The sequence below is a fragment of the Ovis canadensis genome, chromosome 17 (genome assembly GCF_042477335.2).
Source record: "Ovis canadensis isolate MfBH-ARS-UI-01 breed Bighorn chromosome 17, ARS-UI_OviCan_v2, whole genome shotgun sequence".
Classification (NCBI taxonomy): domain Eukaryota; kingdom Metazoa; phylum Chordata; class Mammalia; order Artiodactyla; family Bovidae; genus Ovis; species Ovis canadensis.
In genome coordinates this window covers 42,831,635-42,845,237 of record NC_091261.1, presented here as the reverse complement: position 1 = coordinate 42,845,237, position 13,603 = coordinate 42,831,635, and the positions used below count along the sequence as shown (strand labels likewise).

Here is a 13,603-nt window from a genome sequence, read left to right as displayed (position 1 = left end):
TTCAGGATTTGAAATAGCTCAACTGGAATTCCATCACCTCCACTAGCTTTGTTCGTAGTTATGCTTTCTAAGGCCCACTTGACTTCACATCCCAAGATGTCTGGCTCTAGATTAGTGATCACATCATCATTTTAGTAATTTTAGTAATACTTACTAAAATATTTACTAATTTAAAATATTTGCTGATCTTTTATAGCAAGTTGTTGACTCAGCCTAGAATACCTTCATTCTCCCTTTTCATTACTATTGTAAGATGTGTGTGTGCTCAGACACCACCAACTCTTTGTGACCCCATGAGCTGTAGCCCGCCAGGCTCCTCTGTCCATGGGATTTCCTAGGCAAGAAGACTGAAATGGGTTGCTATTTCCTACTTCAGGGGATCTTCCCTGACCCAGGCAATCTCTTGCATCTCCTGCGCTGGCAGGCAGATTCATTACCACTACACTATCTGAGGAAGCCCTATTGTAAGATGAGTAACCTTTTAAATGAGTAACCCCTTTAAATCTTAACCTAAATTTACTGTTCTCCAGGAGAGGCTTTTCTAGTCAAAAGCAATCTCTGAAACTGGAGCCGATTATACAGAGTGAAGTAAGCCAGAAAGAAAAACACCAATACAATATAATAACACATATATATGGAGTTTAGAAAGATGGTAACGATAACCCTGTATGTGAGACAGCAAAAGAGACACAGATGTATAGAACAGTCTTTTGGACTCTGTGGGAGAGGGAGATGGTGGGATGATTTGGGAGAATGGTATTGAAACATGTATAAATATCATATAAGAAATGAATCGCCAGTCTAGGTTCTATGCAGGATACAGGATGCTTGGGGCGGGTGCACCGGGATGACCCAGAGAGATGGTATGGAGAGGGAGGTGGGAAGGGGGTTCAGGATTGGGAACACGTGTACACCCATGGCGGATTCATGTTGATGAATGGCAAAACCAATACAATATTGTAAAGTAAAAAAATAATAATAATAAAATTTAAAGAAAAAAGCAATCCCTTTGTCTTCTGAATTCCTGAAACAATGCTTCAGAACACTTTGCCCTTAAATATATGGCCTGGTTTTGCATTTACTTTGATGTATCTTTCTTCTATCTAGGATATAAGCTTGAGTTCAGAATTTTTTTACCTACTCAATCCATGTTTCTATCTGTTAGTTCATCTTACCCAAATATAAGGGCTTCCCAGGCGGTGCAAATCTAAAGAACACTCCTGCCAATGCAGGAGGCATAAGAAATGTGGGTTTGATTCCTGGATCAGGAAAATCCCCTGGAGGAGGGAATGGCAACCCACTCCAGTATTCTTGCTTGGAGAATCCCCACGGACAGAGAGCCAGGTGGGCTACAGTCCGTAGGGTTGCAAAGAGTTGGACATGACTAATTTGACTTAGCATGCATGCATGCACCCAAATATAAAGATGCATTATAATAAAGATAATAGTTTATTATAGCTATATGCATATACTGTTATGAACATAAACCTAAATTTTGAATTCGTGTCACATACTAATTACAATGCCAGGTGCTTTTCAAAAGAAATTACATTTGACACTCAAAAACTACCAAATGAAAGGAATACATACATGCATAATACTTTATAGATAGAGAAGACTTAGAAAGGTTAAGAAATTTTATGAATTTATGTACTTGAGTGAGATCAAAAGTCATGTCCAAGGGAACTATGTTCCAGAGTTCAGGTTCTAAACTACTACTGCTGCTGCTGCTGCTAAGTTGCTTCAGTTGTGTCCAACTCTGTGCGGCCCCAGAGATGGCAGCCCACCAGGCAGCCCCGTCCCTAGGACTCTCCAGGCAAGAACACTGGAGTAGGTTGCTATTTCCTTCTCCAATGCATTACTAGATCATCATATTCTAGCAGCCCACAACACAGTTCCTTATGATCGTAGTAAATCTCAGGAAGAGGTTAAAAAAAGATTCACAAAATCAAATGGGGTTAATTCAGCTTTACAAATGCAATGATTGATTGAGATTTTAGATTATAATGATCTGTTTATACCAGTAATTTGAAACAGTAAATTTCTTGAGTCAGAAAATAAATGAAGATCTTTGTGGATTGACATTGAACTCTGTGTGTGTGCTCATTCTCTTCAGTCCTGTCCAACTCTTTGAGACCTCATATACCGTAGCCCGCCAGGTTTCTCTGTCCAAGGGATTTCCCAGGCAAGAATACTGGAGTGGGTTCCCATTTCGTTCTCCAGGGGACCTTCCTGACCCAGGGATCAAAATAGTGTCTCTTATGTTTCCTTCACTGGCAGGCAGGTTCTTTAACAAAAGAACTAAATCATTGTAAACCAGCCCTACATCAACACACCTTCACAAGAATTGCTTTTGGGCTTAGCATGAGCTGCAGCATTTTTTGTCTCCCCTAAAACCTCCCAGGCTGTGTCTCAGCTTCCTTCTACTGTAGGATAATGGGAAAAGTGCACGTTGAGGTCATAAAGACAGAAGTTCGAAGTCTTCATCTGCCATTTATAGACTTTATGCATCTTCGTGCAACTATATTAGCCTCCCTTAGACTCAACTTCCTTATCAGTTAAAAATCTAGTACAAATCTAGTACCACACTATTAAGACGGTTCTGAGGCTTAAATGAGGAAATAAATGAAATCCTTGTCTGCTGAGTACACACTAAGAACACAATACGATGCTACAAAACTGTAAAGAACAGCATGAAAGAAAGAATGAAAGTGTTAGTCCTTCAGTAGCCTGCCAGGCTCTTCTGTTCATGGGGATTCTCCAGGCAAGAATACTGGAGTGGGTAGCCATTCCCTTCTCCAGGGGATCTTCCTGACTAGGGATCAAACGTGGATCTCTTGCGTTGCAGGCAGATTCTTTACCATCTGAGCCATTAGAGAAGCATAGGTGTTTAGATTTAAGAAGGTAGCACAAGACTTGATCTAATAAAGTTCATAACCATTAAAAAAAAAAACTAATTTGGATCAGAGAAGCAGTACCGAGATTCATCAAAGATGAGAAGTGAACCAAAACTCAAAAAAAAAAAAAAAAGAAAAAGAAAAGAATGAAGTGGGGAAAACCCAGGCATATGATCTTGGCAGTCTGTTCATTTTATATTGTTGCATATGCTGCTTTTATCTCTTTCTTTTTTTTTAACTTACAAGTATAAATTTGATTAAAACTGGTATTATAGATACTGTGAGATAGTAAAGGATATTTAGTATTTAGGATACACTTTTCATACATTTCAGAAACAAAGAAAGCCTAGATAAAATTAACCACATTTAACATGGCAATTTAGTCTTTACTTTTTGAAAATAGTAAATATATTAGCTACTTTTAAAGAGACAGTCTTATGTGCAATAGCATAAAATAAAGACTAAAGACTTTACAATTCAAAGTTCTTTTATGGATTACTGAGTTCAGCTTGGGCCAGAACTCTCATCATTTGCCTTTCAACACATTGCTCAATCTAATATACCATGACCTTCTCATATACAAGACATCCAAATCAAATTTGCATGCTTTTTGCATCCTTCTTATTTTTATATGTGAATGCTTAAGGGAACAAATATTTGATTGAACCCTGACCTTTGCTGTCATAAAAAAAAGCTTGTGGCACTATGAAGCACTTTTTCTCTCCCTATTAAGTTATCCCAAAATAAACTCACATACTTCTCATAATCCAGGTTTCTACAGACTTTCTCTAAAAGGTAAGACAATGTGATTATTTCATGACTCCTGAATTTCTAACTTCCAAACCTATGATATTTTTATTTTAATATCGGGAATAGGTATTGTTTACTGTGTAAGGGTGTTAATAATCAGTAATAATACTTTTATGAGGAGTCACTTCTGGTCCAGGAAATGCAGTCTTTGTTGTTCTTATTCCTGATCTTGCACTTGAAGTTGCTATAAGACATTCGAATCTGAGTGATACAAAGTATTTTATCAATTTTGAAATCAGTTCTCAACCAAACTCCCTCTCTATGCTCCATCTATTTAGCTCTCATTTTATAGAACCTCTTTTGTTTAAAAACAAACAAACAAAAGAACACGTAGCTCCTTAACAGTTCCTAATGTCTCTAGAAAAGGATGAAGGTGCCAAAATGTTTGTTTTAAACAATGAACTTAATAGGAAGAATGTGCACTGGCTGCGATGTAAAGTTTTTCCTGCTGTTTCTATTAGACACTTGCTGTTGCTATGTTTTTATGGACACAAAGCAAACTATAGAAACACCCGTTAGTTTCAACAAGGGCATTTGTTTGTTGGCATGAAGGAGAAGACTTGAAAGATATCCATTTCCTCATTTCCTTGCTACCCTCCAACAGAAAACATTCTGGACCACAGCCAACTTCTGAACCTTCAGGCTTAGCTACTTCTTTCCTAGCTGAGCTCTCAGAAATATACACAGATAGCCTTTTCTTTAGACAGAAGAGAGAAGCTATTCTCAGTGAAAACTCCTGCCCACTAACCAATCTGGTTAGCATCAAAATATCCATGAAGATGTCATACCACTCCTTACAACAGGAAAGCAAAGCAGCTGGCCATATGAGGAATAGCAAATGAGAGAATTAGTAACTAGGAATGTGTCTGTATAAATAATCAGTTCTTGAGTGGCTCTGGATAGTCAGTTCAGTTCAGTTCAGTTCAGTTTGGTCACTCAGTCATGTCCGACTCTCTGGAACCCCATGAACCATAGCACGCCAGGCCTCCCTGTCCATCATCATCTCCTGGAGTTCACTCAAACTCACGCCCATCGAGTTGGTGATGCCATCCAGCCATCTCATCCTCTGTCGTCCCCTTCTCCTCCTGCCCCTAATTCCTCCCAGCATCAGAGTCTTTTCCAATGAGTCAACTCTTTGCATGAGGTAGCCAAAGTATTGTAGTTTCAGCTTTAGCATCAGTTCTTCCACAGAACACCCAGGACTGATCTCCTTTAGAATGGACTGGTTGGATTTCCTTGAAGTCCAAGGGACTCTCAAGAGTCTTCTCCAACACCACAGTTCAAAAGCATCAATTCTTTGGCGCTCAGCTTTCTTCACAGTCCAACTCTCAATATGTGTCATATACAGTGTTTGGTCTTTAGAGAACAAGACCTTCCACTGATCTTTTCTGGTATATTATAGCACACAGCAGATAAATACTTTTTAGATGTATTTAACAGATGTTCATCTGTGATCCTTGCCACTGACCACAATATTAGAGCAAGAGCCTGATTTATGCTTTCAGGCTGGTTTATTTAAACTATGATAGTCTTCTGGGTATATTCTAGGGTCTTGCATGATTTAGGAAGCTCACAAACCTTATGAAGACCAGCTTGAGGTCATAGGACATCTTGCCATAAAGACTGTTAATGTGATGCTCACATAAAATGTGAACTAGCATATTCTTTCATTGTTCTGTGATCTTATTTGTAATGTTTTCCTTGACTTTTCTGCCTCGCTCGTTAAAATTCTAGTAAATAGATGTTGCAGCATTAAAACTGGAAGAAATATGCCCATGTCTGTTCTCTGCTTTAGTTATAGGATCATTGGTGGAAATTCTCAGTTCACCATCAACCCATCCACAGGACAAATCATCACCAGTGCATTGCTAGACAGGGAAACAAAAGAGAATTATACTTTAGTGGTTGTTGCCAGTGATGCTGGGTCCCCGGAACCCCTTTCCAGTTCTACCAGTGTGCTCGTCACGGTGACTGATGTCAATGACAACCCACCAAGGTTTCAGCATCACCCGTATGTCACGCACATCCCATCTCCTACTCTGCCAGGTAACCAAACTGCCTCTCATGTCTCACAGAGAAATAAAAACTATGCATTGGGCACTTCCTATAATTAAATTTCTGTTTTTTTCTACAGGTATATTTCTGACATAGCCAAAGTTTGCAAATCCTCTAAAATTAAACTCTTGATTAAAGCAATTGAAGGAACATTGACTCTTACAAACTAATTTTTTCTTCTCAGACCAATTGTATTTAAGATTTCATAATTGCCACAGCTTTCCTAGTGCTGTTTCTGAATTTTAATTGAATATTGGTAAATATGAAAATAGATTTCACTTTGTAGTCAGGTAGGTTTCTGTCCTGAGATGTGATTTGTGTGTGCCCTGATAGGACGGACATTATGTATGTTTCATGCCATGTCCTTACATTATACCTAAAACATTATCTTAGAGGTACTAGGCTCTCAACTGGGTTCTTTCATAGAAAATTAATATTTTATCCAATGGTTCACAGACAAATTTTCAAAAGATTTATTGAAAGAATCCTTCTAGTTAATTACTGCTATAAATATTTTAACTCAATTTTAATGAATGAAGTTTTTTCTATTAATATGTGTATAGAGGCAATAATGAATCATGTTCAAATTGACAATATGTATTTATCTTTCAAACCCTATTTTAAGTTTAGTTTGGGTTTATTTGCTTCTTTGCTAAGAATGGCCTGCTCTCTTAGGAACTGCACAAATCATCTGCCATTGTTAATTTTTGAAATGGATTTTGAGACTGGATAATAAATAAATGAAGTTATAATTAAATTTTTTCTCCTTTAAGATATTTTTAATGAGAGTAAAAAAAGAAAAAAACAGATCCACAATTTTGCCGCTAGTGAATTTTGATCTTCTATTCACTTGAGAGGGTCTAGTTGCTACCAGTAGAAGGTATAAAATCCATAAATTTTTGTGCCAACTTTTTATCAAAAGAAAAAGCCAGTATCAAAGTCATGAATCCCTGGAGTGGGCCTTCAGCTGAAATGATGTTAGCAGGCATGATTCTGGTTACACCCAAGGTGTAATGATGCAATATAACATCTCCTATACAAAGTGAGTAAGACTTAGGCATTTTTCCCGCTCATTAAACATAGTAATTTAGTAGAATCACTGGCCTTCTTAAGATTAGACTACCTTTCACTTGTGTCACAAACTCTTCTGCAGGGCTAGGCGTGCAGGTTTGGGAAAGGTTTCTGAATAAGTCTATCAAAAGCATGTCCTTATGGCAGCTTTTCAGCGTTATCTCCTCTACGGTTTGTTCCTCTTTGGCCTTCATCCCAAGCACTAACTTTTGGAATCCAAATTGAGTCCATTCTTCAATTCTTATTTCTTACTACACTATAATTGTTCATATATATGTATGTGCGTATACTTTATAATTGTTGTAGTACACACACGTATCTCCACACACATTCACATATATACTTTATCTCCATATGAGAATAGCTCACAGATTAAAAAACTTTTCCTATAGAACTGACAATTATTTTTTAAGCATATTATTTTTGTTTATATGATTACATAAAATGTAATTCAAAGTGTTTTAAGACATAATAGAGCAATTTTTTCGAGTGTTTTTTCTGTTGGGCAGAAATATAGTTCTTAGCAGAACGCATGTATTATTGTGTTTGTTGGAAATTATGTACAGATTTTTCTCCTAAGAACTATAATTTGGAATGATTAGCCATTGCTTTTCGCTGTGCTTCTCTCAAAGGTACACTGAAAAGTATTAAATTCCATAGATCGTCTGGCTTTTAGGTAGATAATGGCAGGTCAGTCCCGGAAGATTACTGTTAAGTAGATTTGACTGGGGAAATTTCGAGACAATATAAGATATACTGTTCTCCCCGAGTAGTCGTGAGAAAATAAAGTTGTATCAGGTAGCAATATAGTGTTTTATATATAGTTTTAATATACTGTTTTAACTTACCATCAGATGTTTTATTGGGGTTCCATGTGATTTATAACTGCACACTCCCTCTTTTATAGGTTCCTTCGTCTTTGCAGTTACTGTCACGGATGCCGATATTGGACCGAATTCTGAACTCCATTACTCTCTTTCGGGTAGAAACTCTGAAAAATTTCACATTGACACACTGAGAGGAGCTATTATGGCAGCCAGACCACTAAATGGCACTTCAGAAGTGACATTTTCTGTCCACGTAAAAGATGGTGGCTCAGTCCCCAAGACAGATTCTACCACAGTGACTGTTCGATTTGTGAACAAAGCAGATTTCCCTAAAGTCAAAGCCAAAGAACAGACTTTCATGTTTCCTGAAAGCCAACCAGTAGGCACTCTTGTCACTACTGTAACAGGGTCCTCCTTGAGAGGAGAACCTTTGTCCTATTATATTGCAAGTGGCAATCTTGGCAACACACTCCAGATTGATCAGTTAACAGGACAGGTTTCCATAAGTCAGCCTCTAGATTTTGAAAAGATACAAAAATATGTTGTATGGATAGAAGCCAGAGATGGAGGTTTTCCTCCTTTCTCCTCCTATGAGAAACTTGACATAACAGTGTTAGATGTCAATGATAATCCTCCTGTCTTTAAGGAAGATCCATTTATATCTGAAATATTAGAAAACCTTTCTCCTCGAAAAATACTCACTGTTTCTGCAGTGGACAAGGACAGTGGGCCCAATGGACAGTTAGATTATGAAATCATTAATGGCAACAAAGAACATAGTTTCAGTATCAATCATGCCACTGGTGAAATTAGAAGCATTCGACCTTTAGACAGGGAAAAAATATCTCAGTATGTGCTTATTGTAAAGTCCTCAGACAGAGGCTCCCCTTCTCAGAGTACCTCAGTAAAAGTCATCATTAACATTTTAGATGAAAATGATAATGCCCCGAGGTTTTCACAAATATTCAGTGCCCATGTTCCTGAAAATTCCCCATTAGGGTACACAGTTACACGTGTCACAACTTCTGATGAAGACACTGGTGTAAATGCAATTAGTAGATACTCTATAATGGACACAAGTCTTCCATTTACCATTAATCCCAGCACTGGGGATATTGTAATTAGCAGACCTTTAAATAGAGAAGACACAGACCGTTACAGAATCCGAGTTTCTGCACATGACTCTGGATGGACTGTAAGTACAGATGTCACAATATTTGTGACAGACATCAATGACAATGCTCCAAGATTTAGCAGACCCTCCTATTATTTAGATTGCCCTGAACTTACTGAAATTGGCTCCAAAGTGACTCAGGTATCTGCGACAGACCCTGATGAGGGATCAAATGGACAAGTGTTTTATTTTATAAAATCTCAGTCAGAGTACTTCAGGATTAATGCCTCCACAGGAGAGATTTTCAATAAACAGGTCTTAAAATATCAAAATGTCAGTGGCTTCAGCAACGTGAACATCAACAGACATAGTTTTATAGTGACATCTTCAGACCGAGGTAATCCTGCGTTACTTAGTGAGACGACAGTTACCATAAACACGGTGGACAGTAATGACAATGCACCGCAATTTCTTAAAACTAAATATTTTACTCCAGTCACCAAACATGTTAAAGTTGGGACAAAGTTAATCAAAGTTACTGCAGTAGATGATAAAGATTTTGGCTTGAATTCTGAAGTGGAGTATTTCATTTTGAATGAAAATCATTTGGGAAAATTTAAGTTAGACAATCATACAGGGTGGATTTCGGTAGCAGCTCCCCTGACATCTGACCTGAATCAGAACTTTTTGATCACTGTCACTGCAAAAGATAAGGGAAACCCTCCACTTTCATCCCAAGCAACTGTTCAAATAATTGTAACGGAGGAAAACTACCACACACCTGAATTCTCTCAAAGTCACATGAGTGCAACCATCCCTGAAAGCCATAGTGTTGGAGCCATTGTTAGAACTGTTTCTGCAAGAGATAGAGACACAGCTATGAATGGCTTGATTAGGTACAGTATTTCCTCTGGAAATGAAGAAGGCATCTTTGCAATCAATTCCTCCACAGGTGTATTAACACTCGCCAAAGCCCTTGATTATGAGCTCTGCCAGAAACACGAGATGACTGTTAGTGCTACAGACGGAGGATGGGTCTCAAGGACTGGTTACTGCAGTGTGACTGTAAATGTGATTGATGTGAATGACAATTCTCCAGTATTTCTCCCTGATGAATATTTCCCCACTGTTTTGGAAAATGCCCCCAGTGGGACAACAGTTATCCACCTAAATGCAACAGATGCTGACTCTGGCACCAATGCTGTGATTGCCTACACTATACAGTCATCTGATAGTGACCTCTTTGTCATTGACCCCAACACTGGAGTCATCACCACTCAAGGCTTCTTGGATTTTGAAACCAAGCAGAGCTACCACCTTACTGTGAAAGCCTTCAATGTCCCCGATGAGGAGAGATGCAGTTTTGCCACTGTTAATATCCAGTTAAAAGGGACAAATGAATATGTGCCTCGTTTTGTTTCCAAACTTTACTATTTTGAAATCTCAGAAGCAGCTCCTAAAGGTACTATTGTTGGAGAAGTATTTGCCAGTGACCGTGACTTGGGCAGTGATGGGGAGGTTCATTATTTGATTTTTGGTAACAGTAGAAAGAAGGGTTTCCAGATCAACAAGAAGACGGGACAGATTTATGTGTCTGGACTTCTTGATAGAGAAAAAGAAGAAAGGGTATCTTTGAAGGTACTGGCCAAGAATTTTGGCAGCATTCGAGGGGCAGACATAGATGAGGTCACTGTGAATGTCACTGTGCTTGATGCCAATGACCCCCCCGTTTTTAGTCTAAACATCTACAGCGTTCAGATCAGTGAAGGGGTGCCCACGGGGACTCACGTGACCTTTGTCAGTGCCTTTGACTCAGACTCTGTTCCCAGCTGGAGTAGGTTTTCTTACTTCATTGGATCAGGGAATGAAAACGGTGCCTTTTCCATTAATCCACAGACAGGACAGATCACCGTTACTGCAGAGTTAGATCGAGAAACCCTACCCATCTATAATCTCACGGTTTTGGCTGTGGATTCCGGGACCCCCTCTGCTACCGGAAGTGCCTCCTTATTAGTTACCCTGGAAGATATAAATGATAACGGGCCTATGTTGACCATCAGCGAGGGGGAAGTGATGGAAAACAAACGCCCAGGAACTTTGGTGATGACCCTTCAGTCCACAGATCCGGATCTCCCTCCCAATCAAGGCCCCTTTACCTACTATCTGCTGAGCACAGGTCCTGCCACCAACTATTTCAGTCTGAACACTGCGGGAGTTCTGAGCACCACCCGAGAGATCGACAGAGAGCAGATCTCCGACTTCTATCTGTCAGTGGTCACCAGGGATTCTGGCGTGCCTCAGATGTCTTCTACGGGGACCGTGCATATCACAGTCATAGACCAAAATGACAACCCATCGCAGTCTCGGACGGTGGAGATATTTGTTAATTATTACGGTAATTTGTTTCCTGGTGGAGTTTTAGGCTCCGTGAAGCCGCAGGATCCCGATGTGCTAGACACCTTCCACTGCTCCCTGACCTCGGGAGTGACCAGCCTCTTCAGTATTCCAAGGGGCACCTGTGATCTGAGCTCCCAGCCGAGGTCCACAGATGGCACGTTTGATCTGACCGTCCTTAGTAATGATGGTGTCCACAGCACGGTCACCAGCAACATCCGAGTTTTCTTCACGGGATTTTCCAACGCGACGGTGGATAACAGCATCCTACTGCGCCTTGGTGTACCGACCGTGAAGGACTTCCTGACCAACCACTACCTTCATTTCTTGCGCATTGCCAGTTCACAGCTGACAGGCCTCGGGACTGCTGTGCAACTGTATGGGGCTTATGAAGGGCACAACAGAACGTTTCTTTTGGCAGCTGTGAAGCGAAACCACAATCAGTATGTGAATCCCAGTGGTGTAGCCACCTTCTTTGAAAGCATCAAGGAGATCCTCCTGAGGCAGAGCGGCGTGAAGGTGGAGTCTGTGGATCATGACGCCTGTGCTCCTGTCCCGTGTCAGAACGGAGGGAGCTGTGTCAGGAGGCTAGCCGTGAGCACTGAACTGAAGAGCCACGAGAGCCTTCCAGTCATCATCGTGGCAAACGAACCTCTGCAGCCTTTCTTATGCAAGTGTCTGCCAGGCTACACAGGCAGCTGGTGCGAAATTGACATAGATGAATGTCTTCCATCTCCTTGCCACAATGGTGGGACCTGTCACAATTTAGTGGGAGGGTTTTCCTGCAGCTGCCCGGATGGCTTCACCGGCAGGGCCTGTGAGCGAGACATCAACGAGTGCCTGCCTAGTCCCTGCAAGAACGGTGCCATTTGCCAGAACTTTCCAGGAGGCTTCAACTGTGTTTGCAAAACTGGATACACAGGTATGATGGCGTTAAGTTCTTTTTTTGTCCACCAAGACCCTAGTCATATCAAATATGATAGAAAGCTGTGAACTTTGTTATCTTCAAATGATTTTCTCTAAAGAATAGGTAGAATCATAGCAAATGCTTTAAGCAATTACTATTGGCCAGACACTGTTCTAGGAACTTTATCTGTATTAATTTCACTTCTCAGGAGAAAACTGACAAGTGGTAGGGATAATGATTTTACAAGCTTTAAAAAAAGGAAACTTTTCTTAAGAAAAATAGAGAGAAATTGAACTGATTGTCTAAGGTGACTCAGTTGATTTGTTGTAGAGTCAGGATGTGAGCTTACACAGGTCATTCTGGAGTTTAAATTCTTAGTCCAGCTACTGAGTTTCTTGCACAAGAGCAAAAAGAGCATCTTATCTTCAAAAAAGCGTTCTACAGTTAAAGGACATGGTGTATTTCAAGTATAAAATCTGGACTATTCTGTGTTCTAAAGAACTGTCATTGTTGTAAATTATTTAATCATCATCAATTTTATGATTTTCACCATAACTATCACTCTGATTATTGAAATCTGACCCACACTGTGAAAAGATGAAGCAACAGGTGTAATTTAGATTGAGATCTAAATGCCTTGTTATTTCTAGTAGTCAGGTAGAAAGTATCATTGGCTGAGTCAGAATATACCTTGATATTTTGGGAGCAGAATTAAATATATAGAGAAATTATTTGACTACTCTTTGTCATTCTAATAGAACATGATATATGCTTATAAATAGATCTTTGTTTCTAGTCCTACTTATCTATCTATCCATCATCTGTTTATTAACTGATCTGTGGTTAGTGTACCTTCAAATGTGTATACATTTATGCTGTAGATGTTTGATGAGAGGCAATTTCTTTTCTGTAATTTGTACACTATACCTTTTTAGTACATATATGTTAGATTGGGTTGCCCTGTAGTGTTTATTAACTTAGTGTAAAGTACAGTGAAATTGGTAAAACCAGGATATACTTTTTAAAATTTTGTAAGTATATTGCAGAATGCAATTTTAAAAGAAGTTTTTAAGATAATTGTATTTGTATATCATATTTTAAAATGAAGCCTACCGTGTGTATACTTCATGGTTTTATATTTGGAGAACTGAATTGCTTGATGATTCTTTACAGCAAGTTTTAATAAGCCAAAGCAGATCATATAAGCTTTACCTTTTGACAAAATAATGCCCTTAAAATATGAATGAAGAAAAGGGGCAGCAAACATATGTATGGAAAGAATCAGGGGATTTAACAAAACTTGATTTAGCTATAGCTTTTGGGAAGTCCCCTAATCTTGCTCACTTTCAACTCTCCCATATATAAAACGAGAATAGTCATAGTTACTTATCTTTTAGGGATGTTGTAATGAGTACAAATAATATTTGTAAAATACCTAGCACAGATTCCAACTTTCAGTAAGTAGCAATGCTAATTAGTAGCTTTAGTAGTAGTATTAATATAATGGTCGATACAGAGGTATGCTATA

General features: G+C 39.1%; 1 protein-coding gene across 1 annotated transcript in view; it reads left to right on the top strand.

Moving 5' to 3' along the window:
• FAT4 (FAT atypical cadherin 4) overlaps positions 1–13,603 on the top strand; it is a 186,833-nt gene that overhangs the window by 139,221 nt on the left and 34,009 nt on the right. The window contains exons 8-9 of the mRNA XM_069557461.1: positions 5,503–5,753; positions 7,741–12,090. Coding sequence (XP_069413562.1) covers positions 5,503–5,753; positions 7,741–12,090 — 4,601 coding nt within the window. The remainder of the gene's footprint in view (positions 1–5,502; positions 5,754–7,740; positions 12,091–13,603) is intronic.